Raw genomic sequence first — 23,950 nt, 5'->3', positions numbered from 1 at the left:
ATAAAAATACCACTACTTCTCGTTATAAACTCTAAAGTTGGCAGTCAAAATTGGCTGTCGCTTGGGTGAGGCAGCAAGTCGGGTTAGCGAACGCAGCAAATCAATACGAGTTTTGCTCTCGCATTTTCATTAGTAATTTGTACGTGAAGTAGGCAAAAACACGGTTTATCGCTCTAGGCAGAAAATCTTCGCAGAGACAAAGGTGAGTTTCACAAGACAAATTTCCCAATACTTTAATCCACTTTTCCCGATTTTCCATTTTCCTGCTTGGTTCGTCTCCTTTCGAGCGCATTTTCTTGTAATCTCAGGGAGTTTTCTTTGTTGGGTCTTTCATTCTACTGATAACAAGGTCATTTTCGCAGCTCTGATAAGAGAAACCCATGAAGAATCAAATATTGCTACTTGGGTATTGTTGCGGCGCTTTTCTGTGAGTCAGCGACGAACACAAGAGAATTTCGCCCTTTGCAAATGTCTCTAAAAAAGCCGAAAACGCCTCAGACAAAAAAAAACAATCAATAAAAAATAGTTTTTATTAGCGTAAAAATCAGCTGATTCATGCTTTTGTTTGCCTTCCAATGGATTTGTGAGGTCAGTTAACCAATGAGTTTGTGTTGGATTTGATGATGAAGAAATGTTATTTTCGCTTTGTTTTGCGAGTCTCTGAAATTGGACGCAATTTGCTGAAGATTGTCGTGCAATCATGTAAAAAATGACCGCTTTTTGATAAGTTTTGCTTACTGTTTTAGCAAAATAATAATTACCATTATTGAAAATTTTCCATGGTTCTGTAGCAACTCAATAGTAGAAAGGAAACCAAGAGAATAGATTTATTCCAGTAATATAAAACTAAACTGGACGAAATCCTAACGTTTTTATATTTTATTTTGCTTACAGAAGTTACAGAATGTGGTTTTTGATGGTCTTTTGCCTGCTGGCCAGCGCCTGGGCCGATCCGGAGCATCTGTTAAGTCAGGAATTTATCGATATCACAAATGAAAAGGCGCAAACTTGGCGCGCCGGCCGCAATTTCCCGGAAGAGACTTCTTTGGCGTACCTCCGTGGATTGATGGGAGTACATCCGGACGCAGACAACTTCCGTCTGCCCCTGAAACTGCTGCACGAGGAGGATGACGACGACTTACCCGATGAGTTCGACTCTCGCGAGCAGTGGCCTAATTGTCCTACCATCAATGAGATCCGTGATCAGGGCTCTTGCGGCTCGTGCTGGGCATTTGGCGCCGTCGAGGCGATGTCCGATCGCTACTGCATCCACTCTGACGGCAAGAAGCACTTCCGCTTCTCCGCTGAGGATTTGGTGGCCTGCTGCCACACGTGCGGCTTCGGCTGCAACGGCGGCTTTCCTGGCGCCGCGTGGAGTTACTGGGTGCGCAAGGGATTGGTCAGTGGAGGTCCTTTCGGCTCCAATCAGGGCTGCCAGCCGTACGCCATCGCTCCGTGTGAGCATCACGTGAACGGCACGCGTCCATCGTGCGAAGGCGAGGGCGGAAAGACGCCCAAATGCCAGAAGAAATGCGAGGAAGGCTACAATGTGTCATACAAGGATGATAAGCACTTCGGCAAGACCTCGTACTCGGTGTCCAGGCAGGAGAAGCAGATCCGCATGGAGATCTTCAAGAACGGCCCTGTGGAGGGCGCTTTCACCGTGTACGAGGATCTGATCAACTACAAGGATGGCGTGTATCAGCACGTGCACGGCAAGGAGCTCGGCGGACACGCCATTCGCATCCTCGGCTGGGGAACAGAGAATGACACGCCGTACTGGCTGATTGCCAACTCTTGGAACACAGATTGGGGCAACAACGGATTCTTCAAGATCCTCCGCGGACATGATCATTGCGGCATCGAAGGCTCCATCTCGGCCGGCCTGCCGAAGTACTCTTAAATCTTCCCTTCAACCCGAGATTAACCTCTGAGGAAAATAGCCAACATCTTTTAGATGAAACTTTATCAATCACTACACGTTTATTTCGATTCTCACTAGAAATCCTCCTCTAAATTTCATGTTAATTTCTCTCCATTTGCTCTTCTCTTCAAATTTTGTGATAAATCTCCGCCAGTCGCATTAAAAATATATCAACTATTTCAGAAATATCTCAGCTATTTTCTTAATCCTTTACAATTCTTTTGGTGGATGTTCTTTTGAAAGGGACAAATTATTTAAAGAAAAAAAATGAGTCACTTTTCGCTGCTCAATGACAATATTACAAAATGCTCACTTACAAAATATTGCTGATTACTTCTCAAAATATTCCTTAACTTCCTGGCAAAAGTGAGTCTTTCTTCATTCACACGCAATCACGATTTTTTTTATAAATTGAACATAAACACCTTTTCAGTTTTTTTTTCTTACTTATCCTTAAATTTCTATAGAAACATCGACTTTTTCTTTAACACCTCACGCATAAATTCACATAATCATTCCATTTATCCATTCACCATTTGAGAATTACTCTCAAGAAAAGAAACCTGATAAAACGCATTCACACTTTATGCTTGAAGGAGAGGATAAAATAATATAAAAGATGAATGGTGAAATGCAATTAAATCTATAACAATTCATCAATTTATCAAAATGAATAATTTTGCTTCATCTGCCAAACTGGCCGCTCCGCAAGTTCACAAGTACACCACATTGGAGCTAATCCAGCAAAAGGAATTCTCCCCACTCACAGGAGAACACTAGGAAACGACCATGTCACTATTCGACGCTATTCCTGCGAAATTTGACGATTTCAGCAAATCATTAATATCACGTCTGAATAATGACAAGTTTTGCGTAAATCTGTAATGCAAGAGACAAGAAAATCAATTAGATAATTAAATATTGCTCATCGGATGGAAAGTGAGTTCATACAGACCTGTCGCGATTCTTCGTATGTAGATTCCTCTCAATGCCATCCATTAAATTGTCGAACCATTGAGCCATCGTTTGTTGCCTGTCGATCGGCTGATTTTGAATTATGTTGGCCTTAAGTTGTCTGGAATGAAAATAATCATGCATTAATATCGTTATATTTGGTTTTCAGAACTAAGATAAGGGAATTCAAATAAACTAAAGCGACAAAATTGAAGTTTTAATTTATAAATAAAACTTGTTCAATGGAGAAAACATTCACAGAAACTCACCTGAAGTACTCTTCATAGAGCAGAATAAGACCAAGAAGCGGCCGCGACATGGAGAATTGGTTCCTGCAGTCTTCAAAGATGATAATATTCAGCAGGATTGAGAGGATATTCTGAAGAATTTCCGGATGCAACTCCATCACCTTCAAGAATGTGTCATTCTGCGCCGCAACCTCACGACGAATCTTCTTCCCAGGGAATGTTGAGACTGCATTGAAGGACAAAGAATGCATTTACAATGTAGAAGAACTTACTTTAAACTCCTCAATTTCTTACCTTTATTTGCCAGTTGCTTAAATATATACGATACTATGTGATCCAATGTGGAGCAGCATCCGGTGCAAACCATTGTATCTGCGAAAAAGGAAATAAAAATACACACGTAAATTCACACAAGTGTTAGAAAAGTCATGAAGTAATGTTCTCCTCGGTGGAAATAGTGATTGACAGAAAAAAGAGCATAACAATGAGAAGCAGAAAAAGAGCTTTCTCCACCTGTTTAAGCCTCTTTCACTCCTTCTAGTGTATGTGTTTGTTTGTGTGTGTATTTGATTGGGAAATGCGAAAATGAAAGCAGCGGAAGAGGAGAAATTAAGTAGGAAAAAATGAATGGTATTAGAATGATGAGGAAAAACGTAAGCTAACAAATTAAGAACAGCAAGTCAGTGCAACCCTCGAAGCGGAAAAGGTCCTTTTCCTCGTCAATTTGTCACAAGTAAACTCCCAGTTTCATTGGGATTGTCTCAATTTTAAATCATCCGAAATGCACATTTACAGGATAATAATCTCTTGAGAACATTTGTATCATGCACAACAGAGCTTTTTTCAATGATTGTGATTTTGCTTTTTCTTTAACACATTTTTTCCCTCTTCTCGCTCTTTCATGGCAGTCTTTCTTTTTTTCGTAAAATGTGAGATAAAATTCAGCAAAATCTCAATTAATTGAAAGATTACAAAAAAATAATCAGAAAACGGGTCAACAGAAAATAACAGTAAAGTAATGTATGAATACATAGTTATTTGCATCTTGCTGTTGTTGCTTCGGGATTGCTATCTGACCTGTAAAATTAGAAGGAAATTTCATCGAACCTAGTGCCTTGAGCCCGTCGGCTATACTCTCGAGGATGTAAAGAAAAACACGTGGTTCTAGAGTGGCCAGGAATGTTATGTGATCCTGTGCCAAGCACTCCAGAAGAACGTAGTACGATTGACTCAGCTTCGGGTACTCCTGCAAGAGAATCACGAGAGAGAGAGAGAGAGAGAAAGGACATTGAGAAAAGTCCCACAATTTTTAAGGATGGCAGCTGAAAAGCCTCACCAAGAGATGATTGTGTGGTATCGACAGAATCATCTCCACAGTCGTGTTGAGAACATTGTCCAGAGTATCATCGCCATAGAGCTTGAAGATACCAAAATTGACATAATTGCCGCAGAGAATGGACTTCAGCATGAGGAAACACACTGACATTCCCTTCAAACGCATCTGATACTCCTGATTCTTGTGCACCTCCAGCGTCAGCACGCGACTTCCTGTAAGGATCAACCGGCAAAATCAGTTATTCTTGTCGCCCCAGAAATGCATTCATATCAGAAAACATATCCAGTCACAAGTTTAACTCACCATAAGTGCAGATAACTTTTGATGCTTCCCTGAACAGCAACACACCATTTGGACTAGAAACATCAAAATGCAGCCTTTGTGAGCGATTGTGCACGAATTCAGCGAAAAGCTTCAAGATGGGCGTCGTGACGGTGGGATCGTGGCCCCACAGCTCGATGGCGCGAATAAGAATGGGCGTGTAGTCTGGATATATCCACTCGAAGAACATCATGTACGCCGCCTTCGTGCCTAGAACACACGCCAAGCCGCGCAGATCGCGCGACAGGCCGATGAGCGCCTTCTTTGCCTCGTCCGACGGATAGCCATTGTTCACGTCCATCAGCATGGCACCGATGGACTCAAATTGATTCGTCATCGGCAGCATGAATGTGTAGAATCGCTCCTCATCGTCGCCAAAGTCCACCATCAGAAGTCGGCCGAGTGACGAGTAAAACATACTTCGCATCCTCATTTCCGAGACATCGCAATTCGTGCCCAGGAATTGGAAGTGTTCACTCTGCAAAAGACACGCGCAAATAAGAAATGGAGATCTGAGGATAAGATGTAAATTAACTCACCGTGTGATTGTTGAGCATGAACTGAATCTCATCGAGCTTCACCAACTTCCTCACGCAACTGTAACTCGACGATAGATCATTGAGAAGATTAAGCGTCTTGCGGATGATCTGCTCAGATTCACCCCAATACTTGAGGTTCTTGATGATCTTCCTGTTGATGACACTGAGCAGCATGGGCTCATCATTGAGGCCCAGCACTTCCGACAGACGCTTGTACACTTTGTGCATCTGCTCACTGATGTATGTCTTTCGCACTTGCTCCAGGAAGCTCATGATGGCCAACTCCAGCTTCACACAGCCCGCTTGAGGCAGACGCGAGTCTGTGAGATTCATCAGCTGCAGCACGCGGAAGATCAGCTCTCCGTCCATCACATCATGCTCGTCATTGACGGAGAAACTCACGCGGGCGCCAATCACGGAGCCTATGATGTACACTAGCCACGTCAGCTGGCCCTCCTGGATGGTCACATCGATCTTGTTTGGCTCCGGAACTGAGAGAAGTTGCTGATACGCGTTGGCAGTCTGATCGAAGAGCTGGACGAGGAGGGCGCAGGTTTTCTCGTACTCGCACCTCTCAATGACGGAGAGTTGCTCCAATTGCTGCTGCACCATGCCCTGGTCATCCAGGAGATCCTCCTGGCCCGTACGCACGATCACAGCCACCGACTCGAGACGCGACGTGATGTATGCCTTGGTGATCTCGGGCGTGTAGGTGCCCAGCAAATGGGGCTCTGTGGACTTTACGAACGGCACGGAGGCTACCATCTTCTGCCAGAGTGAGAGCAAATAGTGGACGCTGTTGGGTGCAAACTGCCACATTTGCAGCGATTGGATGGTGAATTTGGCAATTAGCTGGATCGCCTCCGGGTAGCAGTCCACCGTGACGAGTTCTCCCAGCTGATAGTTGGACTTGAGGCGCGCCAAGAGCCGACAGAACTCATGATAGTTCTCCGGATCACTGAAGCCCTTCGAGTTCTCCAGAATGTTCTTCACGCCACGCACGAGGGCGGACAGGAACTTGGCCCTCTCCGCATTGCTGAAGAGCGACCTTCGCACAGACGTAATCTGCACGAGGCACGCCAGTGCCAGACTAGACAAGCTATTCGGTAGGATGTCATAGAGATCGAAGAAGAGATTTAACGTGTTCAAGTCGAGGAAAACCGGCCGCCAGCTCGTGGGAATCTGTATGGTGGACAATTCATCCGTCGATTCGTCCGTCGACGTACCGATAAAGTCAAAGCTCAGGCAATTCTTCGCCAGCCGCAACACCTGAGTCATCAATCCATTCTGGGCGTCATCCATGAAATTCAAATTCTTGTTATTCTCACGCGCAGAGCCCAGGAGTGAGCACGACAGCAGAAATATATCGTACAATTGCGTATCCCGAAAGCTGCAGGCAATCTTTCGGTGCTTCGTGAATGTGAGATTTGCATCCACCTCCACCATTGGATTCATCTCACTTGTGAGCTGTGAGAGAATCTGCACGCCAATCATGCAGTGCTCCACGGATCCCTGCAGAAAACTCCGCACATCCTCAACAATGTTCCGGAACACGAGCTCGTTCTTGTACAAGTCAAACCAACTGTATTTGGTGATCTTCGCAAGCAGTGTGACGAGCGCCTGTATCACGAAGTTCTGCAGATTTGGCCGGTTGAGGAAGTACGTGAGCACGTAGTTCCGGATGTCAATGCGCTGCATCAGGCTCAGGCCTTGAATGTTGCGCGACACGAGCTTGGTGAGCGTCGTGGCGGCCAGGAGTTGTGAGTAGCTGGAGTCAGCTCGGTCCAGGAGCAGTTGACACTGTGTCAGCGCATCCGGGCTGTCCTGGAATGCAACCAGAGCCTTCTCGGCCTCAGCGCGTCTTGCATGGTCCGTGGACTCATACATCTCCTTGCAAACGAGTTCTAGTTGATGGATTTCCTGAAAACACACAACACAATGCATCAGGTCAGCCCTCGGTACTTTTCCACTCGACACGAAGGGCCAAATTTCGCTCTGCGCGCCTCCAGGACAAGATCAGAGCGTGTGCGAAAAAGGGCAGCCCCAAAATGGAGCCGGAATTCAAGGGCCAAAAAGCGAGCTGGCTTGTCACACTTTTCCTGCTCCAAACACTCCCCCAAGATCAATCACACCTCATGCCGGCACGCGATGGACTTGAGTGCGCCCCCGCGGGGCGGAGAGCGCGGCGAAATGCCGCGTTTTCCGCCGCTGGGGAAAACAACAAACACGCACTTTGGAATTTTCACCCATTGCCCAGAGCGATCGCCCCAACGAAAATCTACCCCAGCCAGATAATTACCATCTTTTCTGCCTCATTTACTATTCACCAATTCTCTATAAATTGTTGCGAATGCGAGATTATCCGCCTCGGCTAAGCTCTCATGGAAAAACTATGAAAATGTATTATTTTTCCTCGAGCTGCGACACAAGAAGACAAAATAAACCACACTGATCGCAGCGCCCATTACGCCCCTCGCGGAAAATCGCGGCCCGCACTTGACAGCGGTCCACGAAATTTTTTGTTTATACGTGGACGTGTTGATTGTGTGATAAGAGTTATTGCGTGAAAAACACGGGAAAAGGCACAATGGATCACAAAAGGGTGACGAAAGGGAGTGGCGAGATGCCAAGCAAGTCTTATAAGCGGATCATAGCCATTTGTCTGATTGTGATTGCGCTGTTCTTCACGCTGCCAACTCTGTGCGGAGCACATGGACACGATGGACACAGTCACGAGGCGCCCAGCTTTAAGTATTCCCGGGAGGCCAATGAGCCTCACGATCATCAACATCACCACGACCATGGCAGCGCCCATGGCAAAGTACCTCAAGCGGCAGGTGAGTTTTTGCATCTCGAGTTTCCGGGAAGCTTTTGAAATTTGGCTGTTGAGCACACTGTAAAAAACAGAGTTGCTTCTAATTAACCAATTCGATTCACGCTTGATTTATCATCTATTCTCTTATCAAATATTGTACAGGCGTGTGATTTTTATGACCAATACTTTTCCAGATTTTCTATGCCTCATTAGCCTTATAGAGATTTGTTGGTGCGCCTGAGATGTGCCTATTGGAGGATAAATTGACCAGAATTTCTGTTTTTGCTCTTACAGGAGACTCAATGGACGTGTGGATTCACTCGTTGTCTTCTACTCTGCTCATTAGCGCAGCGCCCTTCCTAATACTGTACTTCATTCCTCTGGACAACACAGAAGCCATGCAGCCGCGCCTCAAGATGCTGCTGGCCTTCGCCTCGGGCGGTCTGCTGGGGGACGCTTTCCTGCATCTCATTCCACACGCTACTGGAGGACACCACCATGATCATCACGACCACCATGATCACCACGACCACCACGGTCACAGTCACGATGGAGCGGGTCACAGCCACGACATGAGTGTGGGTCTCTGGGTCCTGGCGGGCATCATCGTGTTTCTGGCTGTTGAGAAGGCAGTGCGGCTAATGCGTGGCGATCACGGACACAGTCACGGAGAGCCGCCAAAGGAGAAGGAGAAGTTGGTGAAGAAGGACGAAAAGAAGGGCAAGGGAAAGAAGGCGGAGAAGGCGAAAAAAGAAGACATCCAGATTGCTGGCTATCTCAACTTGGCCGCAGACTTCACGCACAACTTCACTGACGGACTGGCGATTGGGGCTTCATACTTGGCAGGCAGCGGCATTGGCATCGTGACCACCATCACAATTCTCCTTCACGAGGTGCCGCACGAGATCGGAGACTTTGCCATTCTAGTCAAGAGTGGTTGTTCGAAGAAGCGCGCCATGATGCTCCAGCTGGTCACCGCCTTGGGCGCCATCACGGGAAATGTCCTGGCGTTGCTGGGCAGTGGCAGTGGAGACGCCGCGGCCTCCTGGGTGCTGCCCTTCACGGCCGGCGGTTTCATCTACATCGCCACAGTGAGCGTCATTCCGGAGCTGCTCGAAGGGAGCACAAAACTAGGTCAATCACTGCGCGAAATCTCTGCTCTTCTGGCGGGAGTGTTCCTCATGGTGCTCATAGCGAACTTCGAGTGAAGTGAACCTCATTTTCCGGAATATTAGCTGGTAATAATAAAGTCCCACTTACACGAATATCTCATCTAATTTATTTCTCTCTTCTCTCGTTACAATATCGTAAATTCTTGGGAGTAAACCAAATGAAGAGCAAAGACAGAAGAGGAGGAAACAAGAGAGCATTAATGATAAATGAGGAAAATGGTTTTGGGCTTTGCATTGTGGACGAATGTATGGAAGGGAAAATGGGATGTTTTTTTGTGTTTCCTTTGCTCCTCGATGGAAATTCAACTAAATTCTATGGCATTGAGTGGAATTATCTGATTCGAAATATCTTCTACTTAAAAACAAACAACGAGATCAATTCATCAGTTCACCTGAAAGAAAAATAGACAATACGATAACAAGTCAATCGACGATTCAGTGGAGAATATTGTGCAAAAATCCTTTGGCAATTTGCCAAGTTATTGCTATACTCTCTCTCTCTCTCTCTCTCTTTCGCTTCTTACAAATTCAGACAAATATTGTTCTCCCCGTGAAAATTTATGCTCTCCACTCTCAATAACAAACAGTGTCAACAACACGGGAAATTCGGGCATTTCTCTCCCTTTTCTATTGACAATTTGTCCATATGTAAAATCAATAGAATATTCTTTTGAATCTTTTATTCAACACCAAAAATTAAGAATCATTTCTAAAGATATTCCACAATCTAGGCGGATTTCAATCAAATTAGGTCACTTGAGAGAGAAATTGATTTTTAATTCACTTTAATTGGGACAACCGTCAATAATAGTTTGTCTTTATCAAGTGGCGCAATTTCACATTTTATACAATAGTTTTCGATTTCGTTGGGCTTTAAGATGTGGCTCTCTTCAATTTCCTTGTTCAAATATGATTTTTCCAGATTATTGAGTGTAAGGAGCAAAATTTCCCAGGCATGAGATAAATTGATACTCACATAATGAGATTTTTCACCTCTTCCTGACCAGATAGGATAGAGAATACATGAGTAGTAACATCGATTGGAGGATTTAACCATCAGAGAGAGCAGGTGTGACCCAACCGTACTTCTCGTGCGTCTTCACGAGGCTCCTGAACGCCTCTTCAGCCGTCCTCCTACAGCGCAAAGCGAAATATCCCTCTGTATTTATCCTTCTCTCACAGTGTGTTTCAACAGACTTACTTGCTGAACTCCTTGGAACTCTTTGATTTCCTCGAGATCCTCCCTTGTCCCTTGACCAGGCTCGCGGCAAACTGCATCAGCACGGCCTCCACCGTGTAGGCGCTCGCCCAGCCGCGCGGCGTGAGCAGCTCCATACAAATTGCGCCGCCCTCCATCACGAAGCCCTTCTCGATGCGCGGCTCCACCACTCGCATGAACGGTGGCGCGAAGGGGAAGTTCTCAGGGAAGACAAGATGCAGCAGAATGTGGGGCACTCCGAGCTCAGCCATATCCTCAGCCAAGCCACTGTCCGGATCCACATGATGGAGTCTCACGTGCCACTCAAACAGATTGTCATTCACGAGATCCACCGTGAAGACGGGCTCTGGCCTCGCGCTTTGTCTCTGGATCTCGCGATACTCCTTCATGAGGCGTCGTGCCCGGATTGTCATGTCTATTGCTTTGGGAATCTGTGTCGCACTCGTAGCTGGACTCGGAGAAACTCCCCTGCAAACAGAGAAATGAAAGAAAAAGATATTAAATCGCTCTGCCTAAAGCAGTTAATGAAAAATTCCTGGAAAATTCGTCATAACATTAAATAACAGAACTCATCTTCCCACATAAAAATTCTCCAGAATATTGTACTTGCTTCAGGTAAAATCTCAAATAAACGTTTAATGTTTCAAAACATTTACTGCTTGATTTTACGACAATATTCAAAGCAGACGACAGACCGCAAAAACTATTGTGTTCACTTTTAATCTGTTTTTTTTATGCAAAACTCAAATAATACCCAGAATCACTCGAAATTTGCCTGAAACACAATAAATTGATAGAAAAATACAATAAGAGAAAAAGCTGTTGAATATTTCGCGGAATTTTTAAAAATATTCTCTATTCTACAATACATACAGAATATTTCACTCTAATCAAAACTGAGACAATGTCGAAGCAGAGATGCGCCCACACCAAAGGCGATTTGAGAACTTATGGAAAATATTTACTCATGAAGAAAAACTTTGAGGATTCCTCAGCGCTTCTAATTGGGGAATACATAACACGCGCGCTTTCCTCAAGATTTTCTGCTACATCATTCGCTCACCCTCTTAGCCGTCACGCAAAAAAAGACGAGGAGTCACGGCGTAAAACCACCAGAAGAAACATCAAATGGCGCCACGAAAAATAGGCACATGATACACACACAAGTAATCGTCTGGGAGGCTTTCGTTCCAAACAACCCAAGGCTTCATGCAATTTCCCACCCCATTTTGGACCACTTGCGCCATCCCTGGAATTTAATAGTAAACTTGGGTGGATAAATAAATAAATCCTCATTCTTTAGCCACTTGTCTCACAAGCTCTAAATAGACTAACTCGAGCGTGAAAAACTACCCTGGCAGTTGTTGTGCGAGAAGCACAAAAGGCGCGTCGTGATGTTCATTTGAAAACAAACAACATGTCTCTCCATAATCCATTATTCTATGTTTTCTGCACATATTAATTGATGACAGTCTGTAGGAAAATTCTCAGTCACGCCCTGCGGAGTAGGGTATTATTCATAATGTAGTCATAAGGAAGATAGAGGACATTGAGGTGCAGAAAGCACCACATCGGAAATCTCAAGTGAAACTTATCACACTATAGAAGAGGCATGAAAACCACAAATATGCAAATCAAAATCTATTTCTCGCTCTCTATTCGCTAATGAGAAATAGTCTGAAAGCTGTGAGTTAAATTGTCACTCACCGTCTGAGGCGTCTCCCTGGACTTCCTGAAGGTCCAGCATTTGTGCTGGCCTCATTATTGGCATCGTGCTTCTTATCAGGACTCTTGAAGAACTTGCGAATCGCTGATGTGACTTTCTCCTTCGATCGAGCTGCCGCAGACATTGTGGCTGTTCTTCTGTTGCCTCAAAAGCTAATCTCTTTTCTCGTCTTTTCGCGCAATGGGGAGAGAAAAGTCGTCTATTTATCTAGCTGGCGAATATCCTTTTCACTCTGTCTCTCTGGAAGTCAATTTATCAGGCCTTTCTATGGGCGGGTCTGCAAGGCAAAGAAAAGAAGAGAATAAACATGAGAACAAGTGAGAAATAATTCATCAGAATAATAGAATATCCTACAACATCAATTAAATACAACTCCCTCTCATCTTATCTTCACTTCTGTGTCTCACGCGGAAGAAAGAAGCAATCCGCCCACCTTAGACACCTTCGCAGAAGCGCATTGCAGATTTACGTGACTTACAAGGTAACAGGTAATAAAGAAAAAGCGCGTCATTTCACTTTTCCCGCTGTATTTCTGCTTCACGCTTGAAAGAAAAATTGATAAAATAGGAAAATATTTTCCCTTAATCGTGCGCCCTGTGAATTTCCCATGGAAATTTATTGCGACGAGGAAATCTCGAAGGACACAAAGAGAATAAATTAAATTCAATCTCTTGTCTATAATTTTCCCTCAAGATGAATAATGCTCCGCCAGTGGAAAATCATCATCATCATCATCATCCTTTATACCAAATCTCCTCTGTCTCATCCTTCACCTTTTCCATACACTTTCATCGTCATACATATTATGTACGCAAGAGCGAAATATCAATTGCAAAATAACACACATAGAAAGAGAGTGACATTGTTAAGAATTGTGATTTCTTGGAAATTCTTCGTTACACAATCAAAAAAGGAATAATATCGTCTAATCTCTGATGAAATGATATACAGAAAAATATTTACATTCCATGTCTATACAAACAGAAATTGTATGGGAATTTCCAGGATAGCCTCTTCAAATCAATGATAAATTGGCAATTTCTCCTAAATGTGAATTTATCGAGAATTCAATCACTCTTCAGATAATAATTTGCATGAAAATCGGTAATATTCGTATCATGAGGTGAAAAGTATTGATAATGGATTGAGAAACTTAATTATGATATTGTATAATCAAACGATTCAATTAAACACCTGATCAATTACACTCTAATTGTCTACCCACATATCTAAATTCAACATAATTACTTCACGCTCCACCTAAATAAATTTTCTGGATACAATTAACAATTTAGTTAGACATATCAAAGCCGAATGCAACTCCTTTGATTACGATCCTCCATTCCCACAGCGACTGCATTTCACACAGGAAAAACCTCATGAGACTTTCATTTCTATTCAAAGGAAATCCTTAAAGTCACATATCCAACATCAACTTTAAATGGCAAACTTGTAGAGCGCAAACTTCCTTTTTTCCCCATCAAAGTCTCTGCTCTCTCTCACAATGTGAGAATTGTTGAGAAATTTCTGCCACACGCATCATTCTCGAGTAAGAGATAATTTTCCACCCTTTCACACAAGTAACTTTGCCATACACCCACTCCAAATAAGAGTCAGACACATGACATAAGATAAGATTTCATCTTAATTTTTATTGTACATTCGCATCCCTTTTGTAGTATGACGGCAGTACGAATTTTCCAGAGTTAATTCATCATACATATTCACCAATTTATCTGACAATGCATGACGTATATTAGAAATATATTTGAGACTTTTATTAACCATACATGGGACATAATTCTCATATTAAATACGAAAATATCCAAAGAAATTTAAGTTTAATTCACACAGATTTTTCACTGATTCGACTTCATTTGTTCTCTCATTTCCTAAAATAGTAATTTTGGACGCATCGGAAGAAGAATGTGATATTTTGCATTTTTTTTCCAACTTGTCAGAAATAAATTCAGAGAGAATTTTACCAAATGCGCCATTGCATACTTTATCTATTCTTTAGGAAAACCTTCATCAAAATAAAACTTCTCGAACAACACTTTAGGAAAAGAAAACTCTGTAGTTATTTTCCTTCTTTAAAACACGAGACGATAGTTAAAATAGAATCCTCTCGATCTATAAATTTCCCTCGAATCCATATCACTTCAGTCACACAATAAAAAATTCATCAGACACGACATTTAAAGAGAGTCCACAACACAATAGAATGCGTGTTATATAAAGATAAGCCATAACATATAAATTCAATGGAAATTTTACAAGCATGACCCTGCACGCTAATTTCATATTTCATCAATTGATTTCAATCGAGAGGGTGTGTTTTGTATGTATAACTCTTCACTTCCATCATATTCATCTCATCATGAACTTGAGGATTGAGAATTCAAGATCATCTTGAGAGCTTTTCCACTGAATTCCACCCGAATCCAGATGGATTGTTGTCAACTATTTCCCAGCAACCACCCTCGCATTGTAATGGAATCATATCTGAGAGCACCTGACATGGAATATTGAATAGAGAGCGGAAGGTGGATGTCTATCAATTGACTGGCATGATTGGAATTGTCTCTCGAGTGCCTGAAAATACTTCAAAATTGGCAAATTCTAATGTATCGATCAATCAGATATATTGCCAACTTTCAAATTAACGAGCTCTTGCCAAACTCTCTCGGTTTTTCCACCCTGATTTTGACACCCACAAACATTGCATATGCAATTTCCAATAAAGAGGGTGGAAAATCGATGAGAAATTTATGCAAGAGAACATTCTACAACAACGGCAAAACAAACGAGAAAACAATTGTTAAGCCACAGAATTCAATCAATATATGGGAATTATTAAATGAGAATAGCAAACAACATCGTCCAGGCAATAATGAAACTTATTTATCGTTTAATGGGCTGTCCAATGAGACCATTCTCGTCCATTCAGCAAAATGCCCTGCAAGAACACCCATCTATTAATAGAATGATATAGAGAAGACTTCAATTTAAATTCATTTAGAGCTCACAACTCTCAACACTGACATTGTTCTTGCTCTGCAATGGACAATTCTGAGGAGTTGGAAAAAAAATTAATCATAAGACAATGTCATGAAGAGAGACAGAGGAATTTTCCACTGAAAGAAAATTCAATTTTCTCCAATTTAACTGCGTCAAAAGACAATAATACCCGCACTGCAAGTGCAAATATTCATGTTTTCAGCAAACATCGCATAGAACATTCATTTTTAATTTTTTTTCTATCCAACTCACTGTCATTGTGTTAGGTAAATAAATTTCATACAATTACTCAGCTGTGATTTCATTTCTTCACCCCTTGGCTCACATTTTGTGCCCAGATAAACAGAGCTGAATGATTTTTTTTTTCGTCAAAATATATTTCGCATCATCAACAGAAATAATTCAGCGTGAAGCATAATATTGCAGCGGCATTTCACAACGCGACGAATGAATTATTATAGCTAATAAAAATGCTGCAAAAGTGCGAGGCTTTAATAATAAATTAGCCCAATGGAAGGGATGATAAAGTGGGTGCTTGACAATGGGACGCTTAATTCGGGACACTAAAAAGTTTTCAGGAAGGAAATTTGCCCCCATTCAAAATCTCTCAAGGAGCAAGGTTAAAGTTTGTGCAATTATCAGGAGACTTTTGGATTATTCAGAACAATTAAGACGTTATTATTACTGAAGTAGTTTCAGAGAGGTTTCTGTCATTTCCTTGGAGATATTAGAATATTTTTACAAGCAGTTTAAGAGCGATTAAGCATTTGGGATCAAAGGAATACTTTGTAAAAATTATCAAGAAGTCTGACATTTTCTGGAAATAGCAGATTCTAAGACCACATAAATATAGAAATATGAGATAACATGAATATTTCATGGACGAATCCACCTCATTCGACCCTTATGGGTTAACAAACACTCAATAAACCCTTGAATTAGACCCTTGAATTGAAAGAGAAATTGAATAAAATTCACATCATTTTACAGAAACATGATATTATTTCCCCCATTCAAACACGTGACGAAAAAAATACTTAAAATCCCATTTAAAATGACAGAAATCTCTTAATAGAAATTCCACTTTCAACCCCACAAAATACGGCAATTTTTTCTCTTGAAAAGAGCACGTGTTATTTTATACAGGTTGTGTTTTTTTCTCTTATTCTCCCTTCGCTCTTGTGCCTAGAAGAGCCACTGAATGCCAAAAAAATACGACAAGGGTGAATATATTCTGTGTGTTATAGATAGAGAAAGAGAATGTTAATATAAAAAGGAAAGGTGCACATTTAATTCGCCCTCTCTTAAGAGTATATTTTCTCCACCACGGGATACAATATCCACTTTCGTTCACCACCACTAAAAGGTAAAATTGAGAGGGAGAGAGAGAGAGAGGCAAAAAGAAAAACAGTAGATTAAGGGAGGAAAACTCAACTGGACACCGCTTTAAGTGAGCACCAGGTGAGATTAATTCAATAATTTGCCAATGGCGAGTATCAGGAGAATGGTGAAGAGGAATTTTCTCTCTTTTCCACCATTCGTTGCCTCAAAAAGAACATAAATTTCCAATTCTCAAACAAATTCTCTTTTCCCACACCCACAAAATGTGGCATATTTCCCCCCTCGTTTATATGCATGTGTGTGGCTTTTTAGCAAACATTAATTCGTCAGGGGATAAAATTTATTTCCACCCTCAATTCAAGGCGAATGAGGGTGGAAAAAGTTCCGCAGCAACAAAAATGGGGAAATAATCAAATAAAAACAACATAAAGTAAATTTTTCACATATGTTTTCAGTATATCATTAATTTCAAATACACTCTCGGGATTGTTTTTTTTGTTGTTGTTTGTTTCAGAGAAGCATAGAAAGCTGCAGTGTTACAACTTTCGTATAACGAAATTCCTCCCAAAAATTTCATGATCTCCATTTCACTATAAATGAATATGTTATCCAATGTAAGTATATCATTATTAAATACAGTGCCTAAAGTACGCAAAAGCATGTGCTTTTGTAGGGTGAGAAGAGGCTTTGATGACATCAATAAATCATACTTTCAGTTTGTCTCTCATGTCGACGAAACTCTTGCAAACTTCATATAAAACACAAAATTGATAGTTTGTCGTTGGCAATCAAAGCCGCCCTTTTTCTCCGCCAGAATTTTCCTCTCGCTTTGCCTTGACGATGGAGAAAAGTGGGCGTTTTGGCCAAAAACGACGAAAACTGAGAGAGAGATTTCATTTCATCTTCTCACTCTTTGCCAGGCTCGTTGGTATAAATATTAATGAAGTGCTTGGTGATGCGTTCCAGAATTAGTTTTCAACTTTTTTCCCTCTCGTATTTCTCAGCCGCTGCCACTGAATGTCTTCAATTTTCCCAGGAAAGAGCGAGGGTGTGAATCTCTTCCGCTGTCACTTGAGAATTTAGATTAGTGTGCAAGAGCAAATTCTCCAACTGACACAGGAACAAGTTTGTCGAAAAGAGAGGTCAGAAATTGTATCGAATTTTAGATAGACATCAAGATTATCTGAGAATGTGTGTTGAAGATATTGAAATACGTTTTAAGTGAATTTATTCATCCCAAAAAGCTCCGCGCTCTTCCATGGCATACTAAGAATCTGATATAAAGCTATTTAGAGCAACTTGTGAAATGAAAATTCATTGTTATCTCCATTGAGATAACAACGATAACAATGATAGTTGTGTCACTTTTGAGAAATTGAATTGCAAAATTACTCTAAAATTCTTCTGACGCATAGAAATTCAGCACAACAGTTTCTCTTTTCAGAACGAGTCCCTCAACTTTCTGTCTCCTTTATTTTATGTGCACTTCGAGACTGTGATAGAAATGAAAAGCACATCACATTGGCTTGATGTAATTTCCAGTCTATAAATTTTTGGGAATCTCTCTGCGACCATACAATTGAGACACTTTTGCTCCACATTGGCCTCTCTTGGCCATCAGACTTGACCACGAGAGACAGAAAAGCACTTCCATTTGGCTTTTAGTGCATCGTTTTAGTGCCAATTTTCCAAGGATTGGGCTTTATCTCTCACTGACCCGGGCTCATGAGAGAATTTGACGCGGAGGAGCGCAAGAGAGACGCAATTTGGGACTTTGCCTTCCCATGAGGGATCATTTGCGATGTGTGGCATTTCTCGCTAATTTCCCCACATTGTTGATTGGCGATGTGAGAAGAGAGAGAATGGCGTGATAAGAAGAAAAGAAGACACTCTGTTTAGGGGTGGAGATGAGCTAAAAATAGCCTGTATCGCCAGAGGGATGAAGTCTCCACCCACTGGATTTCTGTCAGGAAAATTGGTGTTTTTCCACTGAGATATGCGAATTTGGAGGATGAATTTAGTCAAATCATCCCAAAGAGCAGCCTCTGAGCACAAAGAAGTGCTCAAATTGAATCATTCGCCAACCGGAGGTGAAATCTTTACACTTTGTCGCCCCCATTTAGTCGCCTTTTCCCCTGGGAAAACTGGGAAAGTGCCACACATTTCCTTTGCCCAGACAGAGTAAGCAAGAAATTTGACACAATAAGCACAAAATACTGGACTTGATGACTCACACAAGTTTACTTGAACTCCACTTGAACACTTCTCCTGGCCAAATGCAATTCCACGCTGTTGACACGACCAGAGACACCAAAAAACTAAAAATCGAGAGTTTCTCGCTCGTGTTGATGCCCCATCGAGCTGTACGCGAAAACAGGCACACCATGCGATTCTGCATGAGCGAAAGAGAGGGCAAGGAAAATCAATAGGAAATCCAGAAAACCCTCGACTCTTTTTTTGCCAATTGTAACAAGGATTTTTGGAAGTTTCTCATCACATTGTAGTAAGAAAAGGAAGAAAACTGATCGCTTCCTACAGTAAAATTGGTAAAACTCCAGATTAGTTTCTAATTAGGTGAAAAAGGCATCCCAACTGGGCGAGAAAGAGATGCCCTGACAGTGTCTCTAGTACAGACAGCAGCCAAATCACTTCTGGTGAAAGTGAAGACACCTGGTCAGGGCGCTTAAGGCTTTCCCCAGGCTCCTGGAAATGTCCCCCTGAACACTGTTATCGAGATCGCCTCATTTCGCGCATATCTCTTCCAGCAGCTTTCGCAGCTGTCAATTAAGACGCAGTGTCTTTGTTTCTATAATTAACACGGCGATTTATTGCTGTTTTGCATCGCTTTTCTGTTTTTTGCACCAAAAATAGAATTGCACAGCAGAACCCGCAAGAATTAGGTTATGTTATACCGACCTTTGGATTCTTCTTCCTATACCCTGTAATTCTTCTATCACCTTTAATCTCACGCTTTTATTATGTATTGCGACATCATAGAGACAAATTCTCCGTTAGAACACGTGAAAATAATGCATTTTCTCAGAGAGAAAAACCGCTGAACAAAATCACGAAAAAACTTCCACTAAATGATTTCAGCGCCACTCTGTGGAATTACTGTGAAAGTGTTCACGGCGTCGCCTGGTTGACACTTTGTTGTGTGAATTTGGGAATTTTATTTGGTATTTTACATGTTAACTAGTTTCTGTGTGTTACGGTGAATTAGGTGTGTTGTCAAGATGTCTGCAATGTACACGCAACAGCAGCAGCAGCCTCCGCCACCGCAGAGAGGCCCACCGGGCGCCCCGAACCGCGTGGTGCAGCCGCAGCCGCCAAGCACGGCGGCCATTCAGAAGATTCTTGATGAAAATTGCAGCCTCATCCAGAGTATTCAGGCGTGCCAGAACGAGGGAAAGCACCAGGAGTGCATGTCCTATCAGCAGGTGTTACACAGGAATCTCGTGTACCTCGCCAATTTGGCGGATTCTACTCAGAATATACCTCAGATTCTTCCGGTAATTTTCCATCGGTGTTTCACATAGGTCTCGAGAATTCATAGATTTGTCGTTTTTTCAGCCACCGCACATCTTACAGTCTCTTCCACCTGGTCCGGGAATGCATCCAGTGCCACCAGCAAATGCACCACCTTCAATTGGTGGCCCTATTCCAGCTCCCGGACATGCAGTTGAAGCCAATCAGCCGCCGAGTCAGCCAGGGCCGAATTACAGCGCAGCTCCACCACCTGGAGCGCAAATTCCGCCTCCTGGGCCACAGCCGCAGGCTCAGCAAGGACAGCAGGTGCAGCAGCAAGGGCATCATCCGCCAGCGCCCCCGAGTGGAGCTCAACAGGCGCCTCAACAGCAGCAGAATGCTCAAGCGCAGCAGCCGCCACCCCAGCAGCCTCCAACGACTCAACAGCAGACTCGCCCGGGTGCTCCTCCGCAACCCCAGGCGCAAACTCAGCCCCAGGGTCAGACGCAGCAGCCACAGCAGCAGCCGCCGCCCCCACAAGCGTATCCACGAGCTGGAGCATATCAGCAGCACGCGCATTATCCTGGATATCCGCCTCAAGGGCAACCCTATCCTGCCCAGGGCTATCCTGGACCCATGTCCTACGCTCCGCCTGGGCAGAACTATCCACCCAACACGGGAGCGCCGGGAGGATATCATCACGGCGCCATGCCGCCAACTGTCACCTCCGCCGGGGCTCCTCCGCCAGTGAGCGCCTATCACAGCACTTCTCAGCACCAGGCGGGCCCTGGAGGTTACCCTCCGCCGCCCAATAGTCAGCCGTCTGGGCAGCAGCAGCCCCTGTATGGGCCTCCTGTGTCGCAGGCACCTCCTGGCCAGTATCCTCCGCCCGCGTCCAGCGGTCCGCCGCCCCCGATGGGCGCCTACTCAGGCTATGGGGCTCAGAGCCCGAGTGCGAACTCCTACGGACAGCCTGGTGCCCCGGCTCAGGGCGCCTATCCGCCGGCGCCGGGACAGCAGAGCTATCCTCCTCAGCAGCAGTACCAGCCGCCAGCGGGATATCCGGCGCCTCAGCCACCCATGGGCCATCCTCAGGCCGCGACCGCGAACCAAGGACCTCCGCCGCAATCCGCTGCACCGCCGTCAGGAGCCCCGCCGGCTCCTGGCGCGAACTATACCAACCAGCCGAGTCCTGGTCAAACGCCCTCGCCGAACTCTAACGGAGCCGCTCCGCCGACGACTCATCCAGGCCCCATCGCGGCGCCACCGAGTCAGCAGACGTACCCGCCGCCGCCAGTGTCGGGAACGCCACCCAATCAGCCCTACTCGTCGCCTCCTTCTTCCGTGCCGCAGACAACATACTCCCAGGCACCGCCTAGCACTTCATCTTCACCGGCGCCGACGGGGGCTTACCAGCCGCCTGTATCGCAGCCCTACGCGCCCCCGCCGGGCGCTCAGCCCTATGCTGGGCCCACCGGCGCTCCGGGTCAATATCCGCCACACGGATATCACCAACAGGCTTATCCGCCAACACCCATGCCGCAAGGACAGTACCCAGGACCCCAGGGGTACCAGTACCAACGTCCGGCGGGTCAGATGCCACCGCCTGGGCCCCAGGGCGCCTACGGATACGGCTACCAACCGCCACAATAAATCCCGAACAGTATTGCTTGCGGAGCAGGTATGTCAAACATTAAGATCTTAAGCCAAGCCACAAAGTATGAAAACTAATTGGTGGGATAAACGCATTCGATTTCTGTTGAAATTTAGTGCTTTAACAACACAGAAATAAACTAATTCATAACTTTGTCCATATCTTTATTCTCTTCGCAGCTTGATTGCAGAGGAACTTGAATTCAACTCTCTCGCTATGGACTTGATTGTGCAGAGATGTTTTCGCCACGGAGAGTCTCTCCAGTGTATCTCAATTATACAATAACTGTACTGTAGATTGTAATAATGTATCTCAATGTGCTCAAGCGAGCTTTTATTCACTCTTCTCATGACTTTGGCTATCAGTCTCCTGTTGCCCTTTCGCCTTGGCGGCGAACCCCAGCTTTTGGCGCAGCGTGGCCAGGAGGCTCTTGGGTGCTTCTTTGGGTAAGATTACGATCCTCTTGGTGGACATGTTGTGGATGGGGCCAAAAGCCAGAGCCACAACAGTGCAGGCCAGGCAAATGACGTTATATGGCATACTGAAGTCGGGGGTGGGCAGCGTCAGAAGGAGGGATTCAGTGCGGATCTGGACGTAGTAGCCGGGCCGCGAGGCGTTGAAGCTGTCGGCGAAGAGAGATCCGTCCACAGGGACTGCCGTGAAATTCCTGGCAATGGGAAGTTGCGCAGCCACGATCGCTGAGCCCAAGTAGTGTCCGTGATTGGCGTCTGGCGGGTATTCCTGCCACTTGAGGAAGATGTAGTCGAAGTGGATGGACATTTCGACTGTTGATCGTGCCGGCAGACGGAAAGCCACTTCCAGGTGATAAGCACGCTGTCTCTGCCGACCAGGAATGTACTTTATGGTTGCTGGACGGATCACTTGGCCATTCGCCAGTTTCAGTGTGAGTGTGTGCAGATAGATGGGAACGAACCAGGGAATATTCTCCTGCACAATCACATTCAACTCTGCCCAGTGTGTGTTAACGATTTTCGTGACAATCCTGCCGCGCTCCTGACCAACGCCCAGAATGTATCGCTTTGCGTAGAGCGGCGGAGGCGATGCCAGGGTCACTGAAGGCTTGGCTTCTTCTCGCCGGACAGCCGCCAAGTTGAACATTCGCCCGGGAATCTCTTTTTTGATGTCATAGACGGCGAAAGTCGTCTCAATGCCGCCTCTCTTGGACGTGACAGTGTTTTCTGGAGGCGGAGAGAAGTCCAAATGGCCGCAATGAGTCATATCGAGGTAAATTTTGCTGGATTCAGCCAACGGACATGATCCGCTCAAGCCCTGACCAAAGAGTTTTCTCACCGACCAATCCTTGCCACCCAAGACAATCTGATCGTACACTAAGTTCACTGTCTGCTTGATCTCCAGCGTCTTTCTTGGGCTTCTCGCTGAGCTTAGCTGCCTCACGTGAATGCCCAAAGAATGGTAATTCGTCACGTGTATGTGATGAGAGTTCAGCAGAGACAAGAATCCCTCTTTGTGGCCACAAGGAAGGAGTTTCTTCCACGGCGTCAAGTTCTCCGTGCACACAACCTCATGCGGCAGCGTTGAGTATCGCACAAAACTGGAATTCACCGGCAGTGAGGAGTAGAACTGTGGTCTGATGGTGAAATGAGGCTGAACAGTATTGGTATCGTCAATAAATCCAAGTGAGGCACAGAGCAATCCTGATAGCGTGGCCACCAGATTCCTCCACTGTTCATCAATTCTCTGTGGAGTATTCTGGTCATTCTGTGCATCAAACCAAGCCCAAACTTCAGCACCCGGACCCGCTTCAACAACCGGATAACCCCAACTCTCATATCTCCACAGGACATTCGTGAGGCTCACATGCAACTCCCGCAGGCTATACACGTGGAAGATTTCAGCCAGGGATCGTGGAGCCAGGTGAGTGTGATGAACTGTGAAGAAAGATGAGGAGTTGATTAATAAGTTGATAAGGAAAATTTTTAATGATTGTCACTAGCAATCACTCACGATCTCCCTTATCGCTGTAGTGCCATTTGGTGGTGAATTGGAAGAATGTGTTGATATGTCCACTGGGCAGAGGCTTGACGAAGAGTTCCTCGTGGAATTCGTCCTGATATCCCACTCCGAGCGCCAATTTAACGGAAAATAGGAGGAGGAGCACAAACCAAAACATCATTCTTTGCTCCATTTCTCGGAAATGAGTCGGGAGTCGGGAAATTCTCGCCCCGGCGTC

The 23,950-nt window shown here is 44.4% G+C and overlaps 6 protein-coding genes across 10 annotated transcripts; 3 read left to right on the top strand and 3 right to left on the bottom strand.

The window, feature by feature from the left end:
• Window positions 1-78: 78 nt before the first annotated feature.
• On the top strand, window positions 79-2,112 carry LOC132262802 (cathepsin B). 2 transcript variants are annotated; one of them, XM_059762230.1, is made up of 2 exons: window positions 79-202; window positions 895-2,112. In XM_059762230.1, the coding sequence occupies exon 2, from the start codon at window positions 905-907 to the stop codon at window positions 1,901-1,903; it is 999 nt and encodes a 332-aa protein (XP_059618213.1). In that variant the 5' UTR covers window positions 79-202; window positions 895-904; the 3' UTR covers window positions 1,904-2,112. The 2 variants fall into 2 exon arrangements, with proteins under 2 accessions (XP_059618213.1, XP_059618214.1); XM_059762231.1 differs by having other exon boundaries at window positions 119-202; window positions 904-2,112.
• Window positions 2,113-2,223: 111 nt separating this feature from the next.
• On the bottom strand, window positions 2,224-7,744 carry LOC132262799 (ran-binding protein 16). 2 transcript variants are annotated; one of them, XM_059762220.1, is made up of 9 exons: window positions 7,622-7,744; window positions 5,323-7,242; window positions 4,766-5,261; window positions 4,463-4,674; window positions 4,204-4,372; window positions 3,421-3,498; window positions 3,148-3,352; window positions 2,880-2,999; window positions 2,224-2,803 (listed from the first exon to the last, which is right to left on the bottom strand). In XM_059762220.1, the coding sequence occupies exons 1-9, from the start codon at window positions 7,622-7,624 to the stop codon at window positions 2,701-2,703; spliced, it is 3,306 nt and encodes a 1,101-aa protein (XP_059618203.1). In that variant the 5' UTR covers window positions 7,625-7,744; the 3' UTR covers window positions 2,224-2,700. The 2 variants fall into 2 exon arrangements, with proteins under 2 accessions (XP_059618203.1, XP_059618204.1); XM_059762221.1 differs by having other exon boundaries at window positions 4,234-4,372.
• Window positions 7,745-7,814: 70 nt separating this feature from the next.
• LOC132262225 (protein catecholamines up) lies at window positions 7,815-9,402 on the top strand. Its single transcript, XM_059761413.1, has 2 exons — window positions 7,815-8,159; window positions 8,432-9,402. Exons 1-2 carry the CDS (start codon window positions 7,910-7,912, stop codon window positions 9,343-9,345), a joined length of 1,164 nt encoding a protein of 387 aa, XP_059617396.1. The 5' UTR covers window positions 7,815-7,909; the 3' UTR covers window positions 9,346-9,402.
• Window positions 9,394-19,698, bottom strand: LOC132262226 (ubiquitin-conjugating enzyme E2Q-like protein CG4502). Of its 3 annotated transcripts, none has more exons than XM_059761415.1 (5): window positions 19,533-19,698; window positions 12,236-12,531; window positions 10,511-10,996; window positions 10,286-10,443; window positions 9,394-9,701 (listed from the first exon to the last, which is right to left on the bottom strand). In XM_059761415.1, the coding sequence occupies exons 2-4, from the start codon at window positions 12,376-12,378 to the stop codon at window positions 10,359-10,361; spliced, it is 714 nt and encodes a 237-aa protein (XP_059617398.1). In that variant the 5' UTR covers window positions 12,379-12,531; window positions 19,533-19,698; the 3' UTR covers window positions 9,394-9,701; window positions 10,286-10,358. The 3 variants fall into 3 exon arrangements, with proteins under 3 accessions (XP_059617398.1, XP_059617399.1, XP_059617397.1); XM_059761416.1 differs by having other exon boundaries at window positions 19,574-19,698; XM_059761414.1 differs by lacking the exon at window positions 19,533-19,698 and adding an exon at window positions 18,851-18,963.
• Window positions 19,699-19,735: 37 nt separating this feature from the next.
• LOC132263328 (uncharacterized) lies at window positions 19,736-22,074 on the top strand. The gene is made up of 3 exons (XM_059763036.1): window positions 19,736-20,128; window positions 20,190-21,765; window positions 21,918-22,074. Exons 1-2 carry the CDS (start codon window positions 19,853-19,855, stop codon window positions 21,735-21,737), a joined length of 1,824 nt encoding a protein of 607 aa, XP_059619019.1. The 5' UTR covers window positions 19,736-19,852; the 3' UTR covers window positions 21,738-21,765; window positions 21,918-22,074.
• Window positions 21,886-23,931, bottom strand: LOC132263329 (GPI transamidase component PIG-T). Its single transcript, XM_059763037.1, has 2 exons — window positions 23,725-23,931; window positions 21,886-23,648 (listed from the first exon to the last, which is right to left on the bottom strand). The coding sequence occupies exons 1-2, from the start codon at window positions 23,903-23,905 to the stop codon at window positions 22,072-22,074; spliced, it is 1,758 nt and encodes a 585-aa protein (XP_059619020.1). The 5' UTR covers window positions 23,906-23,931; the 3' UTR covers window positions 21,886-22,071.
• Window positions 23,932-23,950: the final 19 nt, after the last annotated feature.

This window comes from Phlebotomus argentipes, unplaced genomic scaffold (assembly GCF_947086385.1).
Source record: "Phlebotomus argentipes unplaced genomic scaffold, Phlebotomus argentipes genome assembly contig_15, whole genome shotgun sequence".
NCBI lineage: Eukaryota > Metazoa > Arthropoda > Insecta > Diptera > Psychodidae > Phlebotomus > Phlebotomus argentipes.
Note: the sequence above shows the minus strand (reverse complement) of the source record. Positions and strands in the feature narration are given on the sequence as shown.

Coding starts and splice junctions, on each gene's coding strand:
- LOC132262802 (XM_059762230.1), top strand. CDS start 905: ATGTGGTTTTTGATGGTCTTTTGCCTGCTGGCCAGCGCCTGGGCCGAT.
- LOC132262799 (XM_059762220.1), bottom strand. Junction 4,675..4,765: donor AAAAGTTATCTGCACTTATG/GTGAGTTAAACT, acceptor TGATCCTTACAG/GAAGTCGCGTGCTGACGCTG. Junction 3,499..4,203: donor ATTTCCTTCTAATTTTACAG/GTCAGATAGCAA, acceptor CCTTTTTCGCAG/ATACAATGGTTTGCACCGGA.
- LOC132262225 (XM_059761413.1), top strand. CDS start 7,910: ATGGATCACAAAAGGGTGACGAAAGGGAGTGGCGAGATGCCAAGCAAG. Junction 8,160..8,431: donor CAAAGTACCTCAAGCGGCAG/GTGAGTTTTTGC, acceptor TTGCTCTTACAG/GAGACTCAATGGACGTGTGG.
- LOC132262226 (XM_059761415.1), bottom strand. CDS start 12,378: ATGTCTGCGGCAGCTCGATCGAAGGAGAAAGTCACATCAGCGATTCGC. Junction 10,997..12,235: donor CCAGGGAGACGCCTCAGACG/GTGAGTGACAAT, acceptor CTCTGTTTGCAG/GGGAGTTTCTCCGAGTCCAG. Junction 10,444..10,510: donor AGTTCCAAGGAGTTCAGCAA/GTAAGTCTGTTG, acceptor TTTGCGCTGTAG/GAGGACGGCTGAAGAGGCGT.
- LOC132263328 (XM_059763036.1), top strand. CDS start 19,853: ATGTCTGCAATGTACACGCAACAGCAGCAGCAGCCTCCGCCACCGCAG. Junction 20,129..20,189: donor ATATACCTCAGATTCTTCCG/GTAATTTTCCAT, acceptor TCGTTTTTTCAG/CCACCGCACATCTTACAGTC.
- LOC132263329 (XM_059763037.1), bottom strand. CDS start 23,905: ATGGAGCAAAGAATGATGTTTTGGTTTGTGCTCCTCCTCCTATTTTCC. Junction 23,649..23,724: donor CTACAGCGATAAGGGAGATC/GTGAGTGATTGC, acceptor CTTTCTTCACAG/TTCATCACACTCACCTGGCT.